Source organism: Pholis gunnellus, assembly GCF_910591455.1.
Source record: "Pholis gunnellus genome assembly, chromosome: 22".
Classification (NCBI taxonomy): Eukaryota; Metazoa; Chordata; class Actinopteri; order Perciformes; family Pholidae; genus Pholis; species Pholis gunnellus.
The window spans coordinates 14,234,182-14,251,638 of record NC_136549.1 but is presented as its reverse complement, the minus strand read 5'-3'; the positions used below and the strand labels follow the sequence as shown (position 1 = coordinate 14,251,638).

Sequence of the window (17,457 nt, the reverse complement as noted above, 5' to 3'; positions counted from 1 at the left end):
AGCTTAATTTGTTATTCCTTGTTTTTAGATAAGAGGCTTTTATTTTGAAGGCGACTCTCCACAGCTTCGGACGGACAACCTATTAAACCCCTAAGCCTATTTTTAGCCCTCTGCTCGAAAATGTCATACCCACACTGAAAAGGGCTTATCTCGCTAACTACAAGGTCTATTTGAATAATTTCAATGGGATTATAACACTAACACTCGTGATAGTTTGCTAATATGTGTACATATCAGTGTATATGTTACTGGTAAATGCTGAATGAATATAACACACAGCTCAAATTGAAAATGTTCAGGTTCGCCTGGAAAAGAAAGCACTTTTGTCTTTGAAATAATATAGCAGTAAGCCTAAAACTCTCCACAATCATAGCACAACATGTCAGCAGTCCTTTTAAAAAAAGAATTGGCTTTGATAAAGTGAAGCAAGCCAAGTTTATAGAGGTTGGAGTACAGAGAGTGCATGCCAGCTCAAGCCAAAATTCTGAAAAGAATGATTTATGTGCTTTATGTAATTTTTTCGTTGCTCCATGTGTGTGTATTGGCAGTTTTCGAAACCTATGATTGGTCGATTTGCATATGTGATATGTCTAAGAATGCGGAAATGAGTGTAGAATGCAGTGGGCTGGCCAGTCAGGTGATTGACAGACTTTGTAGCCACTAAAACTCCAAAAGAGTTGCCAAAAAAGTAAAAGGTAAAAAGGAGGACTACCTATGCATAAATTAACTCTGTTCTACTCTCAAACCAAAGAGAAGGACCGGGCGCATACGTAGCAAAAGGATTTATGTGGATTTACAGCCTAGTTTTTCACCCAGCAGACCAGCTCAAGGAATGATGCGTTTCAAAGGTTTTGCTCCGTAATTTGGCCGTGCTTGTGTGTGTTCCACAGTGTAAGTTTGAACGGTTTGAAGGAGAGAAATATGAAAGATATCTGCGGATTTACGTTTTTTGTATTGTTTCTCAGAATCTCGTCGTTAAGTAGGTATATAGCATGTGGGTAAAATTAATTATATTCGGTTCGGAAAAGTGATTTATATGACGCTCTTTGCAAAACACTCTCGCGACGGGTCGCTCGGGGTTAAAGAGAAAAACAGTATGGAAACATATGGTGTGGTTTTAAACGCAAAAAGATACATTTAAGGTATTAACACTTCCCCCTACATGAAGAGGCACAAGGTTGGTGCATGTTGTAAGACTTTAGAACTTCCTGTATGTTTAAGTAAGTCAGCGTCAGTGTTGACTCTGTGTGTGTATGCTACAGTGACATATAAGAGTACAGTGTTTTCAGATCCGGCCACACATCCTTCTGCCGACGTGCACCGTCTCCACTCCTCAGGTGCAGCCAATCAGCAATCGGCATCCCCGCTGATCTGGTTCCCAGCTGCTCAAATCGTGGCGTGTTGTGTTGCAGCCGAATACACAGACACATATTTTGCATGAACATACAAGACAGAATGTGCTCTTCTCTCATTACGATGTCCATGTGATCCATCATATGATCCTGTTATGCTGAATCTGTGTGCCATAACATCCCATAGTCCCGCATTATCTTCTGTATCTGCTTTTGGCACTGAATGCATCAATACGACGTCTCCTCACAATCTGACTGCAGATGAAATTGGTCGCACTCCATAAATCTCCAAAGGAACCTATTGGTAGTGGGTGTGAAGGAATTTTAACAAGCAGAGTTATAGCACTGATGAAGTGAAACTGACATCCATGCAGTGGCCAGTCGAGTGGAAATAAGGAAAAGAAACAAGCCTCAGTGATTCTCTCTGCTGAGCTGAAATATTGCACAAATATTTTAGGTTTAGCCGAAGCCACGTGTGCGTGAAAGCTGGGGAAAAGCACGACTCAAATAAAGGAATACAAAGCAATTACATGTTGTGAAACACAGCTTTGGATGGGACAAGATGAAAATGTGTGTTATTGAAAGCGGCCCCCTACAGTCTGTGCAGCTGCCCCTACATCACCATATCCCCCCCTCTGTCAAGCTGTACACACACACACACACACACACACACACACGCTAGAGCACAAACCCAAAGTGCAACGCAGGAACGTGTCGAGTCTTTAAACTGCAGTAATTACTGGCTGAAGTTTGAAAGAGTGCTGGCTTTGTTCCCTGCTCAGACTGGGTTGCGGGGTAAAAGGGGGCGAGGGGAGGAGATAAACATTCAGCATAAGTTAGGGGGAGAGGGGGCCATGTTGTTGAGGCCAGTGTTGTCTATTCCCACCACAGCCTCATGCACATTCTTTAACTGCTGCAAATGTGTGTCCAGGAGGGTTAACAGGAGGCACGGAGAGGACTGTTGATTGCTGTTTTCTGAAAAAGCATTAAGGGGAGAAGTGGAAAGGATTCAGACACACACAAAAAGAGGTGAGAACTGCAAACAATGTAGGTGTGAACTTCAAATCAGCAGAATTAAGGAAACTTAAGTGTGTTCGGTTGAAGTTGTCCAAATGGACGGGACACACATGAGGAAAGAGGATGACAAGAAGGACGATGAGGTGGTGCAACTTCGGAGGGAGATCGGCCTGCTGCCTGCCGTGTGCTTCATCATCGGCTCGGTGGTGGGCAGCGGGATCTTCATCGCACCCAAGGGAGTCCTGATGAACAGCGGCAGCGTGGGTCTGTCCCTGCTGGTGTGGGTGCTGTGCGGGGTCCTCTCGATGCTCGGTAGGATAGAGGCCCGATGCGGTCTGTTAGAACGACACCTCGCAAGTGTTCATTTCTATGTGTTGATAGAACTGCATTTGACTTTTATTCAATTAGTGTGTGTTTGGTGCAGACATGGAAAACACAATGCAAAATAATAATTAAAACAATTAAAATATTTACTTTTTTCGAACTTTTTTTAAGCATTCAAACATGCATTAATTTATTTATTTTATATAAATAATGAACTAAGATTATTAAATGACAAGTTTTGTGGTTATTTAACTTTTAACATTTATTTTTGGGCAGCATCATGTAAGCAATTTATTTTCCATGTCAGTCAATGCATTTTTCCAAATTATTATTGTAATAATTAATCACTGAATGTGTTTATTTTTCTATTTCAGTTATTCACACAACAGGGGGACTATAGCAAAACCTGAATTACATGTAAAATGTTTTCCTCTGGTCTGCCCTCTGCTCCGTTAGGGGCCCTGTGCTACGCTGAACTGGGCACCACTTTTACAAAGTCCGGGGGCCACTACACTTATATACTGGAGACACTGGGGCCACTGCCTGCCTTTTTAAGACTCTGGTCTGAGTGCTTTTTCATCAGGTTTGGGAATTAAGTGGATTAGTTTAGCCCCGTTTGTCTCGACTGAAAGTTAAATCAGACCACATAACGAGCATGTTTCCTTGTCCAGGCCAGCTGTGGCTTCCTATACGTCCCTGGCTTTTGGCCGCTACGTGGTGGAGCCATTCTTTGCACCATGTGCTGCTCCCATAGGGCTCATCAAACTGGTCAGCATCCTGGGATTAAGTGAGTGGTTTTATACTATACCATCATACCACTCTGTAGTGCCAAATATGGATTCAGAAACCGTTCTCTTACCAGCTGTGTGTCTTTGTGCCTCTGCAGCGTTAGTCGTGGCAATCAACTGCTGGAGTGTGACCATGGCCTCCCGCACTCAGATCACCTTGACTTTCGTAAAGATGTTCGCTCTGGTCCTCATCATCATCCCTGGAGGCATCGCACTGGCCAAAGGTGGGAGGATGTCATCGTTTATCCTGAGGATACAGATGTTTTTTCCAGCTGTTAGGTCTTGTCAAATGATTACTATTTGATGATGATGCTCTGTTACTCTCTCTCGCTCTGCGTCTTCTTTTTTCCAGGAAAAACAGAGAGTTTCCAGAATGGTTTTGATGTAGACTCATTTAAACTGGATACGTTGCCACTGGCCTTCTATAATGGCCTATATGCCTACAGTGGATGGTAAGCGACCGTTCATTGCAGTTTAACACTGGCTTGAATTCCAAACTTTGTCTTCTTTTACTATACATGGAACCTTTTTTACTGTCTCGATGACAGTATATCAACCAGTAATATTAAGAATGCTTGTGTGGACCGACTTTTTCTTTTTTCCTTTTAGGTTTGCTCTGAACTTCGTCACAGAAGAGGTCATAAACCCAAATAGGTATTTTACATCTGACGTCCTCACTCCACTCAAATCTATTTCTAAAAGCCTTGTTGCCTTGAAAATACTATCGCATCTCTCCGCGTGTATCCCGTCTTGACAGAAACATCCCGCTGGCAATAATCTGCTCCATGGTGATCGTGACAGTCTGTTATGTGCTTGTTAATGTGGCCTACTTCACCATGATGACTCCCGCTGAGCTGCTGCTGTCTGAGGCTGTGGCTGTGGTCAGTGCTGTGCTGTAGAACACGCATGGATTTAAAAAATGGAATATGTATGTATGTGTTTGAAGGTCGTTCTCCTCCTCTGTCTCTGCAGACGTTTGCGAACCGTGCTCTCCATGGATTGGCTTCTGTGATCCCCTTCCTCGTGGCGATGTCTTGCCTTGGGGCGCTTAACGGCGGCATCTTTGGGTCACCCAGGTGATCTGTGCACAGATGTGTTGTTGTTGTTTTATACTGAAGCGTGTGCTTTAAATCGGCCAAGAGTGACTGCTTACAGCGTGAGTGGAAGTCTTACTGTTTGTGTTGCAGGATGCTGTTTGTGGGAGCCAGGGAGGGCCACTGGCCCCCAATCTTTTCCATGATTCACATCCGCAGACGCACACCTTTGCCTGCTGTGCTATTCCTGGTAAAATACTTTCCAAACAATAAAACCCAGCGAAGCTAGCCATCAATATTTGATTTAATATCCGTGTCACCACATAAACGGACTGCAAAAGAAATCTCATAAAGAACTCACTTTTTCAGTCTGTAGTGCCTACAAACACTACAAACTGTGAAATAAAACAACCCAGTCTATTTTCTGTGGGCTGCCTAGATCAGAAAAGATGTGTTTCGACCACAGACTGTATATCAGAAGTGGACGTTTGTCATCGTGACGTCACCCATTGGTTTGTGGACTGCCCTTTTGAAGCCTCGAGTTTGACGATTTGGCCGTAGCCATCTTGGCTTTTTGCAACCAATGTGTGTGTATACTTATATTTCTGCTTGTTTATCGGTAAGATATCTGACATTTAGGACATGGTTCGAGATGGGAACCCACTCTTTAATTCTTATTCCTAGTGGTACCCACATGTAATTATGAATTGCACAAATATGCTTTACTCTTCACTACATCACTATATGCAACAGTCACAACAGACTGAGTATGGATGTGTCATTATAGCTGCATTGTCTGTCTCCAGTACCCCTTGATGGTGGTGATGTTACTCACTGGAGAGATCTACCATCTCATCAACTTTGTCTCCTTTTCTCGCTGGATATTCATCGCTTTGGCAACCTCGGGGATGATCATCCATCGACATCGCTTCCCCAACCACCCACGGCCTTTCAAGGTTAGTGAGTCAAACTGAATAGCATTCTCTATTATTCTCTTAACTATGTTTTATTTGCTCTTTTTGATGACCCAAAAGGTGCCGCTGGTCATCGTGGTTATCTTCACCGTGGTTTGCTTCTTCATCGTGGGTCTGTCTCTGTACTCGGACCCCTGGAACACCGGGATGAGCAGCGCTCTCACGCTGACCGGGATCCCAGTTTACTATGGGACCATCCACCGCTATCGCCTACCACATAGGTTGAGACGCATCTTTGGTAAGCTGCGCCAAAATCTGCAAACTTGTCATTTCTTAAAGTTTTTATGGGTAACAGTGATTGATTTTGATTGATGTGTAGAGCAGAAGGTGAAAAGAGCCAATGGCATCATTGTATGCATCATTGCGGAACAAAGCTTTTCCTAAGGAATGTGTGTGTAGGTTACTGTTGGGCAGTTTGTTTGTAACACAGAGAAGGAAATAGGCTTTTTCACATAAGAATTGGTCTGATACAAACAGCCTGTTCTTCCTAAAACATTTTCCCCTTTCAGTTTACTAAACCCCTCTCTAACTCTAAGATCAAAAAACCTTTCCAACTCTTCCATAACTTGGATTCTCTTCAATATTCCTAGATTACTTCAGCAAGCAGATGCAGATCCTTCTAGAAGTGACTCAACAGGAAGTCCAGACGTTCTGAAGATCTTCTACTGGATGCCACCTTATCCAGTAGATGCCACAAGTCCAAGAATCCTTTTTGTTTAGATTTTAAGCGTCCATTTGGATATTGTATTACAAAACAATGCTGGAAACAGGTTGTGTATCTGACTTCTCTTGTAGAATTTTACTTCATATTTGTGCATTGGACTTCACATTGCTTATGTTGGACACTTCTGCAGTGTCACTGGCGTAAGAGGTGCTCACTATCATTCTCCATGCACATCGAAATCTCTGCCTACAAAGTTTTGTAAGACCAATAAAGTCATTCTTGAATCACAAAGACAATCTATAAATGGTTTCAACCTTTATTGAAATATAAATAAAAAATAGGCAATAGGCTATGTCTTCTATCAGATGCAATACACCGTACCGGGGTTTCAACATCACTGTACTGCAGTTTGTGTGAGGTTGTCAAAAACCTTCTTTATTTACATTTTTGAAATGTGAAAAGAGCGAGGCAAACCTTCATGCCCTCTGAGGCACCGACACCAGCAGATTTATCATACAGTCTTTAAAAACACGCACTTTAGGAAACAGAACAAGGCACACGCTTTGAAAACCGTTTGCTCAGAACCCCAACATTTCACTCTCGGATGCCATGCAGCGCGTGAACAGATCAACTCAGTGCAATGCTAAATTATTTAGAGGCATTTACAAAACAGGAATATCTTCCATTCTGCAGAAAAATACATTTGCATCGTTACTGAAAACTAATCAAATCTGCTCGATGGACGCTACATATTCAGTATTCTGCTCCCAAAGACCTTCAATTATGGTGACATGAGGGGGTAACTGCATGCAAAATGTCCCCGTCTGCAGGTGCACAGTGCCTACTGATGGCAAACTAGTGAACAACCAGGATTTATAAAGTCAAGTGGTGACGACAGTTCTAGGAGTGATGCACAGAGACAATCCCATTGTCGTTAGTGCTATTTGTATTACTTTGCCATCGTTTATTGCTGACAATCTCACAACCTAAAAGTCGATTCCAGGAGACCGCCTGAACCAAACGGCACGGAAGCATCTCGCTGGCAATATATTGTCTTTTCATTCACAAATGCAAAAGCTAAATTATATATTAAAATGTGCAAATCGACATACATAAGTGTATGTGTACATACACACATACATAAGGATATATTTCTCCTTCAAGAGCACAGACAGATATGACAGGTAGGATAAGGTATCGAAGAAAACAGGACCCGCCAACAGCTTCACGAGTAGAAATAAGAGAACAAGACAAAAGCAGAAGAAGAGCGATGGAACCGATAAAAAGCCAGAGGTGCAGAGGAACATCTAATGTGAGGGACGACGAGTAAGCAGCTTGCTAATTTGACCTGGAAACGGAAATCAAAGATTCCCCGTCATTATTCCCATCTTCTCCTATAGTGTTTCAGAAAACAGACGACACATCGATGTGATTAAAATGTGTTTTGTCCACCCGGTTACATAAGCTGAGGGATGAACTCGGACCAGCTGATATTGGCCATACCCAGATCCTCGTCATCGAGCCCAGTGAAGCTAATGTCCACCAGTATCTTGCTCAGGCTGTCGTTCATCGTGTCCAGGACGAGGCCCTCCGTCATCGAGCGGTTGGTGGGCGTCGCGGCGCCGCCTCCCGCCTGAAGCAGCTCTCTGGAGCAGCCGCTTCTGAAGCAGTCGATGAGAGAGTCGGGTGGTCCCGTCCCTCTGGCGGGAGCCGACGTGAGCAGCTCTCTGGGGGAGCTAAACAGAGGCCAGTCTTTAAAGGGGGTGCTGTTGAAGCTGAAGGTGGTGTAGTCGAGCCGCGGCGTGACTGCGGGGCCACCGGGTGTGCGGATGGGGCTGAAGTCCAGAACGCTCTGGCTCCCTTTGCCCACAGGGGTCACTTTCCAGGGCTCGGGCAAGACGTGAGCGGGAGGCTTGCTGGGCGTGGAGGAGGTCAGGTGGCTGCTGCTTTTTATGGGCGTCTTGAAGGAGAAGTCCCGATCGGGGCTGAGCTGCTCCTGCTGGGGCTCCTCCAGCTGGGTATCTCGCATGTCCTGGAAAGTCGAAGCGTCGGAGACTACGCCGGAGTCAAAGAAAGTATTATTGGGGCAGAGGAGGACGGGCTCCTCGTGCAGGGAGTGAACTAGGTGCTGTTTGCGTCGCGAGCTGCTGCCTTGTCTCTTCCGCGGGGCTTTGGGAGTCTCGCATTTAATCGGGACACATTGCGGCTCCTCCTTCACCTTGAGGTCTTTGTCCTTCTGGGGATACACTACCACAGCCGGGACGTCACTTTGTGTCACCTGTCGGACATACAACAATGTACTTTACAATTCGACCAGTAACTGTCCCTCACAAAACGCACACCCCAACACATCATTTAGTGTTAGTTCATTTTAATTTCAGGCCAAACATCTGCAATGCGCGAGGGAACCTTTACCTTCGGCGCTATGCGCACTCTCTTGGCTTCTCGCGAAGTGTTCTGCTTCTGCAGCGAGCAAGAGGGAGGAAACTGGGCCAACGAGGACGGCAGGAAGACAGGGGAGGTGAGGGGGAGCTGGATGGGAACCAAGTAGGAATCGGTTCGAGGGAGAAGAGGTTTCATCCGTCTCTCTGAAAGTACAAAAGAGGAAAACAACTCTTAAAAAGCATCTTAATTTGAAATTACTGACGTTTTTTGTGAATTTGTTTTCTCTATCAAAGTCCTTCCATCTTTGTTAACTTACCAGAGCTAGTTGGCATTTTCCTTGCATCAGGAAGCATCCTCTTTTGTTGCTGTGAAACACGAAAAGACATAACATCAGTTTATGCCGTGGAAGCGTACTGCCTCAGTGGCCTTACTGCGCTCTCTCATTCCTGACCACAACCTGTGTTCTCTGCAATGTTTTAAGGATTTGGCAAGCAGGAACAGGCGAAAGTCCACAGTAAGACCTCTCATAGCTGTCCCTACACTTTATAGAGGGATGATGGATGCTTTTATGTCTGAGTGTAAGCATTCCTCGTTGGACAAGGCTGACTTCAGCCTCCCTGCTGCTCACATCATCTCCTCCTGCAATAAATAGACCGTAGACCTCAAGCTGCAGCTGCACTCTTTGGATCAATGGGTCTGATGACAAAAAACAAAAGGCAAGTGAAAGTGGACGTCTGATTTTTCTGTCCCTTGTCTGCTTTCTTCTGCCTGACTGATGAAGACTGTTCCTAGAGGACCGAGAGGGTAAAGACATCTTACTTGGTTGGGAAATAAAAGTTGTGGCACCAGAACAGGAGCAGTCATTGGGTCACAGCCGGGCTGTAGAGAAAGATGTGGAGTAAGAGGAAAGAAAACAAAAATCCAAAATGATCCCCACGACACCGTGGATGATAATGATGGTATCCAATACACAAAACGATGAACAATTAAAACAAAAGAACTCAATTCAGTGTCGGGGCTTCTTCCTTTATTTTAGATACAAAGGGCGACAGTGATACAGCCAGTTGTGCTCACCTTGTACACCTGATCAAGAGTGAGGCATCTGTTGGCCTCAGGCCGGATGGTCCAGAAAGAAAGTTTACCATCTGGCGACGTCTCACGAAGGAACATGTCGTGCAGAGAGAGATTATGGCGGATAGAATTCTGCAATCACAAATGAGTTAAACATTTTTTTAAAATCTTTAAACGCTGCTAAATCGGAAATTCAGAGCATCAATAAAACAGCAAAAACTATTTGCTGTTTGATCTAGTGGAGCACAGAATGAAGTCACTCTCCCAGATCAGCCGTCACCATGTTGAGAGCCGTGTGGAGGCAATCCCTCAGTCATACATATGCTCAGAATTTGGAGTTCAGGACCTTTAATGCGTGTTTCAGCAACTCACCCTAAAAAGACTTTAACTTGCTGTGTTTTATTTGTCGGTTGTAAAGTACCTTCCATCCTGGTTTGGCCACCTCTCTGAAGTAAGGGAAGTGGTCCTCGATCCACATGTAAATCTCTTTCAGTGTCATCCTCCTGCTCTTCAGACTGTTGATGGCAAACTGGATCATAGCCATGTAGGAGTACGGTGGCCTCTCCGACGCGGGTTGCTGAACAGCCTCTGCATTTTGTGCCTGTAAAAGAAATGAGGAATAAAAAAAAGAGGCTTCAATACATGATACGTGTATTAAACTGTAGACTGTAGAATTCAGGTGAATCAGTATAAAACATGGACAACACAAAAGATTTCTCTAATTGGCATCATTTGTGACTGAAAGTGACTAATAACTGCAATAAAGCTTTTGCAATAACCTCAATATTCATGGTAACTACAATGTTGCACAGTAATGTTTTAGCTCTGCGCTTTACCTCAGAAATGAAAGTGTTTCAAATCTAGCAGCTTGTTTTCTGCAATCCCAATCCCACAGAGGTCTTTGTAAATCACAATAAAGTGATGTTTTAGTGAGACAGACAACGAGGAGCCGCTGACCTGTGAATTCGAGCTTTGGTTCTCCTTGACGGCCATCTGCTTGGCAGCATCCTGTTCGATTGTGTTCATCGTGCCCAGCCATTGAATATTGGTGAGGCTGTCATCCAAAGGACCACACTCCAATTCCTTATTAACTAAAAAAGAAAAGCAAATGCCATTATTGTTTCAACAAAAGGAAGGATTAAAGATAGGCACTAAAACTCTACAATTATACTTGAAATATCTTATCATAAACAGCCTCATCTCCGTACATGCTTTGATTCCAGTGAGAGGTTTAACATCCAGGGAGCCAGGCACAGATTCTTCTTTCACTGGTTGTCCAACTGCAGAGACATCATCCCCCTCAGCAGCAGGCTGACAAAAGGATCCATTGTCCCGGCTGCCATTCCCACTCAAGAGGATGAACTTGTTTGGTCCCTGGACGCCACACTCTTTGCCTTTGGCAGTGAGCACCCCAATAATACTTTGAAGGTCTGCCGTTTTGGGAATGACGACCACCTGTGTATCGGACATGGAGGGGTGATCCATAATGCGGACACCATCGGGGAAGCACTGACTGGCGGCTGATTTGGGAGGTTCTTTGAGGCCCGGTGCATCAGCTCGGCTTTGTGGTTCAGCCGCTGGCGGATCATTTTGCTGAAACGGCAACTTTCTTCTTCTGAGGATCAGGGGTCTCCTTGGGCTCCGTCTCATGGTCATCAAATGATTGAAAATGCTCCTTGGTGTTCACTGGTATTCTGCACAGAAACAACACAAAGACATAACAAAGTTTGTTTTAAAGCCCTCTAAACTTGTATCACTGCCTTGTGTGCATCATATCGCCACACTGTGCTCACTAGATTTACCTGTAATTAAGGTTTACCTGGCAGAAGGTATGAAGTCAACCGCAAGCTACTACTAGCAAGCTAACCAACAGTTAAGAAAACCAGACTGGATTCGAACCGTTTCTCCGTCCCTTGGTCGATTTATATCGACAAGATGAAATAAGTTAACCAATATCAAATAACGTCACCAGTCTGGACACACTGCGTCACTGATGAGCCGGGTTATGAGTTAATAATTGACCTTAAAATGAAATGAAAGCTCCGCGTTGTCCCCCTGTGGACGTCTTTTAGCTGTGCGATTGCTCGGTTTAGCAGGTTATTGTCCGATCAGTTGGTTTTGTTCCTTGGCAACTCATCGCCTTCTAGAACAACAGTTGCATGTCTGCAGGCGACGAGATGATTTGTGAAACGTTTACCGTTGATTCCCTGGTGAACGGCTTAACGGTTATATGGATCCATATCTGACAACAATAGGCGGTGCAGGAACCGAGTTCAATGTGACATCCATTTGGCTGACATGAATGTCATGCACCAGGGCTCGAAATAACGGTTAAGGATGAAACATGTTTATTAATATTATATTATTATACATTAAAACCTGGAGAAAATGTAGCTCGGCTATTGCACTCGGCGATCTCAGTTAACATTACAACTTTCCCTTGGTTGGGTTAACATCAGCCATCTGTTTGGAAGCTAGGCTAAGTTAGCTATGTGGCTAGTCGTTAGCTCACTACAACATTGTAACGAATAGCAAAGCTAGATAAAGCCATACCTTCATATTAATGTGATGTTTCAGGCGATTCCACTCGGCTGGACTCCTGCCAGTAGTTGAAACACTTGCTTCATAATCAATGCGATATCAGAGGACCCCAAGATATCGATTATATTCTTTCATTTCCTATTATTTACATGCTGTCTGTTCGACTCAGCAACGTTTTTTGAATTTTGGCGCTGTGGGCGCCACCCCCGTCACTCTGGTCACATGGTATAAAAATGCACCAATAGGAAGCTAGGCGAGACCGCGCTGGAACCAATCAGAGGCGTCGGTGGCGGAAACCGGGAAATAATAAGTAACAAGAAGACGGAAAACAAAAGAATTTCATAGTAGACAACGACGGTGGAATAACTAACGTTTTATTAATTATTTGCAATAATGGATATGTTTTGCGCGAAGTATTACATTTAGGTGAGTACAATGGCGGGTTAGTAGCGACGAGTGAACACGTTCAAAGGTATACAGCTGGCTGTTGACATCTGACCCGTAAACAGTAATCTTGTTTACATACATTGAATCAGACAAGTACATTGATAAAGTGATGTTTTCATTCCACCAGGTTTTCAGGGATGCTTTCTATTAATGCCCCGTAAAGCCCTAAAAACAGAGAAGCCTCCCCTGCTGTTCCTGGAGCAGCCTGTATGTGGAGCCAGACTCCAAAATGTGCCTGAAGTCCGAGCAGCACTCAACCCCAAAGAGTTTTTCTCAGAGACACCGGCAGAGAACAGCTCAACTCTTAATTCTTGGGTAAATTAGACACTGCTAGTGTCCTTAAGTATATCGCTGAATCTCTTGTAGCTTGAAAGGTCTGCAGATAATCATCATTTCACAGAATAATGCTTATTTTATGTGACATAAGTGTTATTCAGATGTTCCTGTACTGATCTCTTTCAGGTCAGACCACAATTCGACCCCTCGATTGCAGCTGCACTGCCGGCGAAACGAGGGAGGAGAAGATGCGTCGCTGCCACAAGCATCCTTGACAGTTGCAGTCAGCTGTCCAGAAAGAAGAGCGTGTGCAAATTCCCCTCATTATCGTTTCAGACGAGGTCAAGAGACCAATCTCATCAACCAAAGAGCACGCGCACAAAGAAATCTACGGAGTGTGACGCAGGAAATCAACCACGGGGATCATGCCAAATCAAAAGCACTGTTTCGAGTGCACAGTACTCTGACATGCCAAAGAAACAGCCAACCTCAATCAGAAAAAGGAATGAGGAGAGATTTTCCAATGGTGCTGCGTCCTGTAGCAGACGTTTGGACGAGCCTGAAGTGCCATCTATTCAAGTGACAGAGAAATGCAGGATTCCAGCAGATGGTGCGTCAACACCTGCCTCCAATGAGGTCAGCAGGGTCAGTCCACCACCTGACGTGGACACTCCAAAAGTAGTTCAAGGAGGGAGTAGCTGTCCCCCCTTCACCTCACTACATTGGCTACAGGCTCAGCCATGTACACCACCGTGTAATCAGCCACCTGACGTTTTAGTGGCTGACACACCAGAGCGGGATTATGGGGTGAAGGTGACATGGAGGAGGAGGAGGGGTTTGATGATGATGTTGAAAGAGAGGGGCCATCTCTCTGATTCAGATACCTTAATTAACAGCTGATGTAGAGATTGTGTAAGAAGATGATTAAGCAATGTCACAGATTATTCATCAGACCCACTTCTGTGACCAGAACTCTTTCTATGAACTGTTTTTCATTGCACTGAATGGAGCTGCTGCATTTTAAAGTCATGGTCACATTATGAATTTGTCTCTCTCAGCCAACCCCACTTCACAACCCTGGTTTATCCTTGTAAGACTCAAATAATCAAATCAAAGAATGGACAAATTAAAATTGCAATAATTACCGCAATATCCAAACAGCAAGCTTTTTCCATGAGTTGGAAATGATTAAGACCGATCCCATTAATACTGTACTGTTATAGATTATGTGGCAAATTCTGTATAATCCTGACCTCTAGCAACACCAGCCTTTTGTTTCTTCTTACGCTCCTACACTTTAATGGCAGCATGGACTATATTGAGCTGACACTTTAATTTTGTCAATGACATGAATGCTTGACTCACTGGTGTAATATAACAAAGGATGCTGCTGAAAGAACGTTTGTGAGCAATGCTCTGTAACTTAAAATCAATTTTTTTTTTCTCTTTCAAATGTGTAAAGTACATGGAATAAATGTATGTGTCCAAAGGGCAAACTAAATTCTTGGTTTATTGAGACTTCTCTTAGACTACATTTAGTGGTATGATGGCAGGGATAGTGAAACTCTTACGAAGAGCCCATTTCACTCTGAAATGTGATTACATGATATAAATGTTGATAGATATTATTATATTTATTAATCCCAGAGGAAATTTGTTTGCTACAACAGCAAAAAATATACATAAGTTAAAAATATTAAGTCTAAATATGCCTAAATATACGATAATAAAATAAAAAAATGCACAGTATATACAATACATTTTTTATATTTCATATTTTTTACTCTTATTTTGTATTACTTATGTATATTTTCAAGGTAAAAAGGACAACATAATAATAGGTCTTAACAAGAGGACAACTCTCTCCATCCTCCTCCGGGATGTCCGCCAATCAGAATCCACGTAGAGAATCAGCCGACCAATAGGAACGCCCGTTCTTAGTGTGCTCGGTAACCAAGGACCGAGTAACAGAGCTCATCCACAAAAGAGAGTTCTGCTGCACGAGGATCTTCCTTAGTAACCGTGGATAAACATGAGTTACTACAGTATAAGGTAAAGTAAAAGATAGTATTTGTATTTGTTCCGTTTGGCCAACTTGGGCACGAGAAGCTAACGAGAAGCTAACAGTGTCTCTACCGTTTTCTTTTACCCGTAAAAACTTTAATTTTTTTATAAAGGCACCATTGCGTACAGTAGAGGCAGCTAACGTTAGCTTCCAATCGCAACAAGCTAGCTGTAAAATTTCCCAGCAGGCGGATAAACACAGCTGACGTATAACATGTCTTGTTCCCCTCATTTTGACGATATATGTGACTCATTTAATGTCAAGCTAAAGTAAGCGAGCTAACGGTCGAAGTGTCACAGCACAACAAAGGAAATAAATTAACTATTCGGCTACATTAACGCTATTACAAGTGAATAACGTGCTTTAATAGTGTTTATGATGGCTCGCTAGCCAGTACGAATGGAACAACACTTGGAAAGCAATGGAGTGCCGTAGCAGTGAACGAACACATCTTACTTAAGAACGTAAAAAAAAAGATCCATGTATAGTTACGTAATATATTTTTGCATTTCTGTATTTTGACTTGCAATTTCCTGCGGTATTCCCGTCGATACAATGTAACAACAACTTCCCTCAATATGTAGCTTTGCGTGGAGTTTTGGAATGTGGAATTATGCAGCGCCTTCTGTTTAATTACAACGTATCAAGTGTTATATGCATCGCAGATGGTGGAAGGCACACGGTCACTTCAGAGCCCTGGCTATAGGTTGAAGTAGCTGTAAGTCCAGTGAAGCAAGACAAGAGGCATCATTAAAAGCAAAAGATTGCATGTCATGTTGGAGCATGCCGTAGCCTCTGTCTGTTCTTGTGTCGAAGAGTTGATGATGTTAAGAAGTAAGAAGTTACGTTATACGTCCTCGCCACGTAAACGAGCAACTAAGTCAAGCAAGTTATTGACCTAATATATCGATAACCAAGTGAAAGAAAGTAGGGCATTTGAAAATAACAGGAGGGGTCGATTGTTGCAGAAGCTGGGTAGCCATTGTCAGACTGTAACACATAATTCACCTCAGCATAATGCACAATAGTGCTTCCCACACGTTCCCTCTGATGTCCACTCTCTGCTGGTCATGCAGGTGTTGGGAAAAAAATGATCTTGTGTGTGTGTGTGTGTGTGTGTGTGCATGGTGGAAGCTAGACAATTTCGAGCACTGGAGCAGAGGTCTGCTTTCATTTTGCAGGGAGATAAAAATCAAAGTACCTCCCACCCTTTCCTGTTACATTCCCAGTCTGATTATTTGTTGTTTTTTCTTCCTCCAGTTTGTCAACCAGAGCTGCCATTCAAGGCACAGACGCACAATGCAACATATTTGTTTTTTTATTGCAGTTACAGTGATGTTGAAACGTGTTTGAATTGCCTATTACACTGCTTGCTACATCCGTGGTATATTCTTGTTAAACTGTCTTTGTACTACATTCATCCTAAGTGGTGCCAGTCAGTGTCGGTGGGTTCATGCGTTAGAAAACGACGAGCTACCACCCTGTTAATGTTTTCCCCCAGATGTCTATAACAAACACTGGGCTTTTAAAAAAGGAAAACTCTTGGCTTTGTAGAAATGTGAGACACAGCAATGGACTCACTCCTTATGAGCCCACACGCTGTGATGCACTCTGCTCATCGGCTTGACGAACCCAGACACTTTGTGTTATAAAGTTCACAGATGGCTGACTCAGCATTTGTAATGATCAACCTTCATAGAAGAACCTCTTTTACTATCTCTTACAAATGTATTGATTACTATTAGTATTACTGTGTCACTGCAGATGTATTTCCACAGCACATGGACGTTAGAGGGAAGCGTTAACAAATACCGGAGCCTGCTCGCAGAGCTGACACGTCTGAGGAGTGGCAGTTCTTCATAACAGCATCGCAAGTGTAACGTTGGAGGGACTGACAACATGAGTGTAGAGTTGAAAGTTTTCTGTTGGCTTGTTGCATTGTCGTTGCCAGGGTTAGCGGTAAAAACGACACACAACTGAAATGGAGAAATCGGTACTTTAATGGCACCTAAAGACTTCCTGTGTCGGCTAGAAGGTAATGAAAGCCAACAAGTTTCCAGGTTGTTATTGTTAACGACTGAAGCTAGGTCTGCCATGGCTCTTAACCCTAGTAGGGCGTTTGTTTTGCTATGAATCTGGGTAAAATTATGTATTGTATCACCGAGTACCATCAGTAAGCCTGCATCCATTATTACTGTCCAGAATATAGAGTGGGTGCAATATCTTAACAGTATTGAACAAGGTCAGAAAGATCACAAACGATGGATTGAGGAGTTAACAAGCAACTAACTGTTTTGTGCAGGAATTGTCAGCACGGTTGGAAATGCAGCCGACTAAACTGCTAAACGTATAATGTGTCGGTTCCCCAAGAGGAATCAATGTATGAAAATGAATTCAGTCCTTCAGGACCTTCTCTAACTACACCGTGGCTTGTGGTTGGAGTTGTGACTCACTGTGGTGTCCACACACACACGGCCCAGCTGGCCAGAGTATAATCCTCTCTGTTGCTCAATCACTGA

At 43.5% G+C, this 17,457-nt stretch overlaps 3 protein-coding genes across 4 annotated transcripts; 2 read left to right on the top strand and 1 right to left on the bottom strand.

Annotated features, from left to right (window-relative positions):
• The first annotated feature begins 750 nt into the window (after positions 1-750).
• On the top strand, positions 751-6,435 carry LOC306713643 (cystine/glutamate transporter). Its single transcript, XM_079183412.1, has 14 exons — positions 751-891; positions 2,284-2,381; positions 2,457-2,681; positions 3,150-3,276; positions 3,365-3,480; positions 3,580-3,705; positions 3,834-3,933; positions 4,091-4,135; positions 4,239-4,362; positions 4,454-4,557; positions 4,669-4,765; positions 5,322-5,471; positions 5,550-5,727; positions 6,080-6,435. Exons 3-14 carry the CDS (start codon positions 2,465-2,467, stop codon positions 6,142-6,144), a joined length of 1,449 nt encoding a protein of 482 aa, XP_079039538.1. The 5' UTR covers positions 751-891; positions 2,284-2,381; positions 2,457-2,464; the 3' UTR covers positions 6,145-6,435.
• A 104-nt stretch (positions 6,436-6,539) lies between these two features.
• On the bottom strand, positions 6,540-12,283 carry foxm1 (forkhead box M1). Its single transcript, XM_079184030.1, has 9 exons — positions 12,163-12,283; positions 10,818-11,303; positions 10,567-10,700; positions 10,031-10,210; positions 9,613-9,741; positions 9,358-9,417; positions 8,855-8,903; positions 8,569-8,741; positions 6,540-8,431 (listed from the first exon to the last, which is right to left on the bottom strand). The coding sequence occupies exons 2-9, from the start codon at positions 11,263-11,265 to the stop codon at positions 7,610-7,612; spliced, it is 1,995 nt and encodes a 664-aa protein (XP_079040156.1). The 5' UTR covers positions 11,266-11,303; positions 12,163-12,283; the 3' UTR covers positions 6,540-7,609.
• A 195-nt stretch (positions 12,284-12,478) lies between these two features.
• rhno1 (RAD9-HUS1-RAD1 interacting nuclear orphan 1) lies at positions 12,479-14,265 on the top strand. 2 transcript variants are annotated; one of them, XM_079184079.1, is made up of 3 exons: positions 12,479-12,576; positions 12,725-12,912; positions 13,060-14,265. In XM_079184079.1, the coding sequence occupies exons 2-3, from the start codon at positions 12,748-12,750 to the stop codon at positions 13,771-13,773; spliced, it is 879 nt and encodes a 292-aa protein (XP_079040205.1). In that variant the 5' UTR covers positions 12,479-12,576; positions 12,725-12,747; the 3' UTR covers positions 13,774-14,265. The 2 variants fall into 2 exon arrangements, with proteins under 2 accessions (XP_079040205.1, XP_079040206.1); XM_079184080.1 differs by having other exon boundaries at positions 12,510-12,622.
• Positions 14,266-17,457: the final 3,192 nt, after the last annotated feature.

Excerpts from the sequence above, each read along its gene's own strand:
- LOC306713643 (XM_079183412.1), top strand. The coding sequence starts at position 2,465 with ATGGACGGGACACACATGAGGAAAGAGGATGACAAGAAGGACGATGAG. Across the intron at positions 3,934-4,090 it reads CTATATGCCTACAGTGGATG|GTTTGCTCTGAACTTCGTCA; the intron begins GTAAGCGACCGT and ends TTTTCCTTTTAG. Across the intron at positions 4,558-4,668 it reads GGCATCTTTGGGTCACCCAG|GATGCTGTTTGTGGGAGCCA; the intron begins GTGATCTGTGCA and ends TTTGTGTTGCAG.
- foxm1 (XM_079184030.1), bottom strand. The coding sequence starts at position 11,265 with ATGACCATGAGACGGAGCCCAAGGAGACCCCTGATCCTCAGAAGAAGA. Across the intron at positions 10,701-10,817 it reads TCTCACTGGAATCAAAGCAT|TTAATAAGGAATTGGAGTGT; the intron begins GTACGGAGATGA and ends TTTCTTTTTTAG. Across the intron at positions 10,211-10,566 it reads ACCAAAGCTCGAATTCACAG|GCACAAAATGCAGAGGCTGT; the intron begins GTCAGCGGCTCC and ends TTTCTTTTACAG.
- rhno1 (XM_079184079.1), top strand. The coding sequence starts at position 12,748 with ATGCCCCGTAAAGCCCTAAAAACAGAGAAGCCTCCCCTGCTGTTCCTG. Across the intron at positions 12,913-13,059 it reads GCTCAACTCTTAATTCTTGG|GTCAGACCACAATTCGACCC; the intron begins GTAAATTAGACA and ends GATCTCTTTCAG.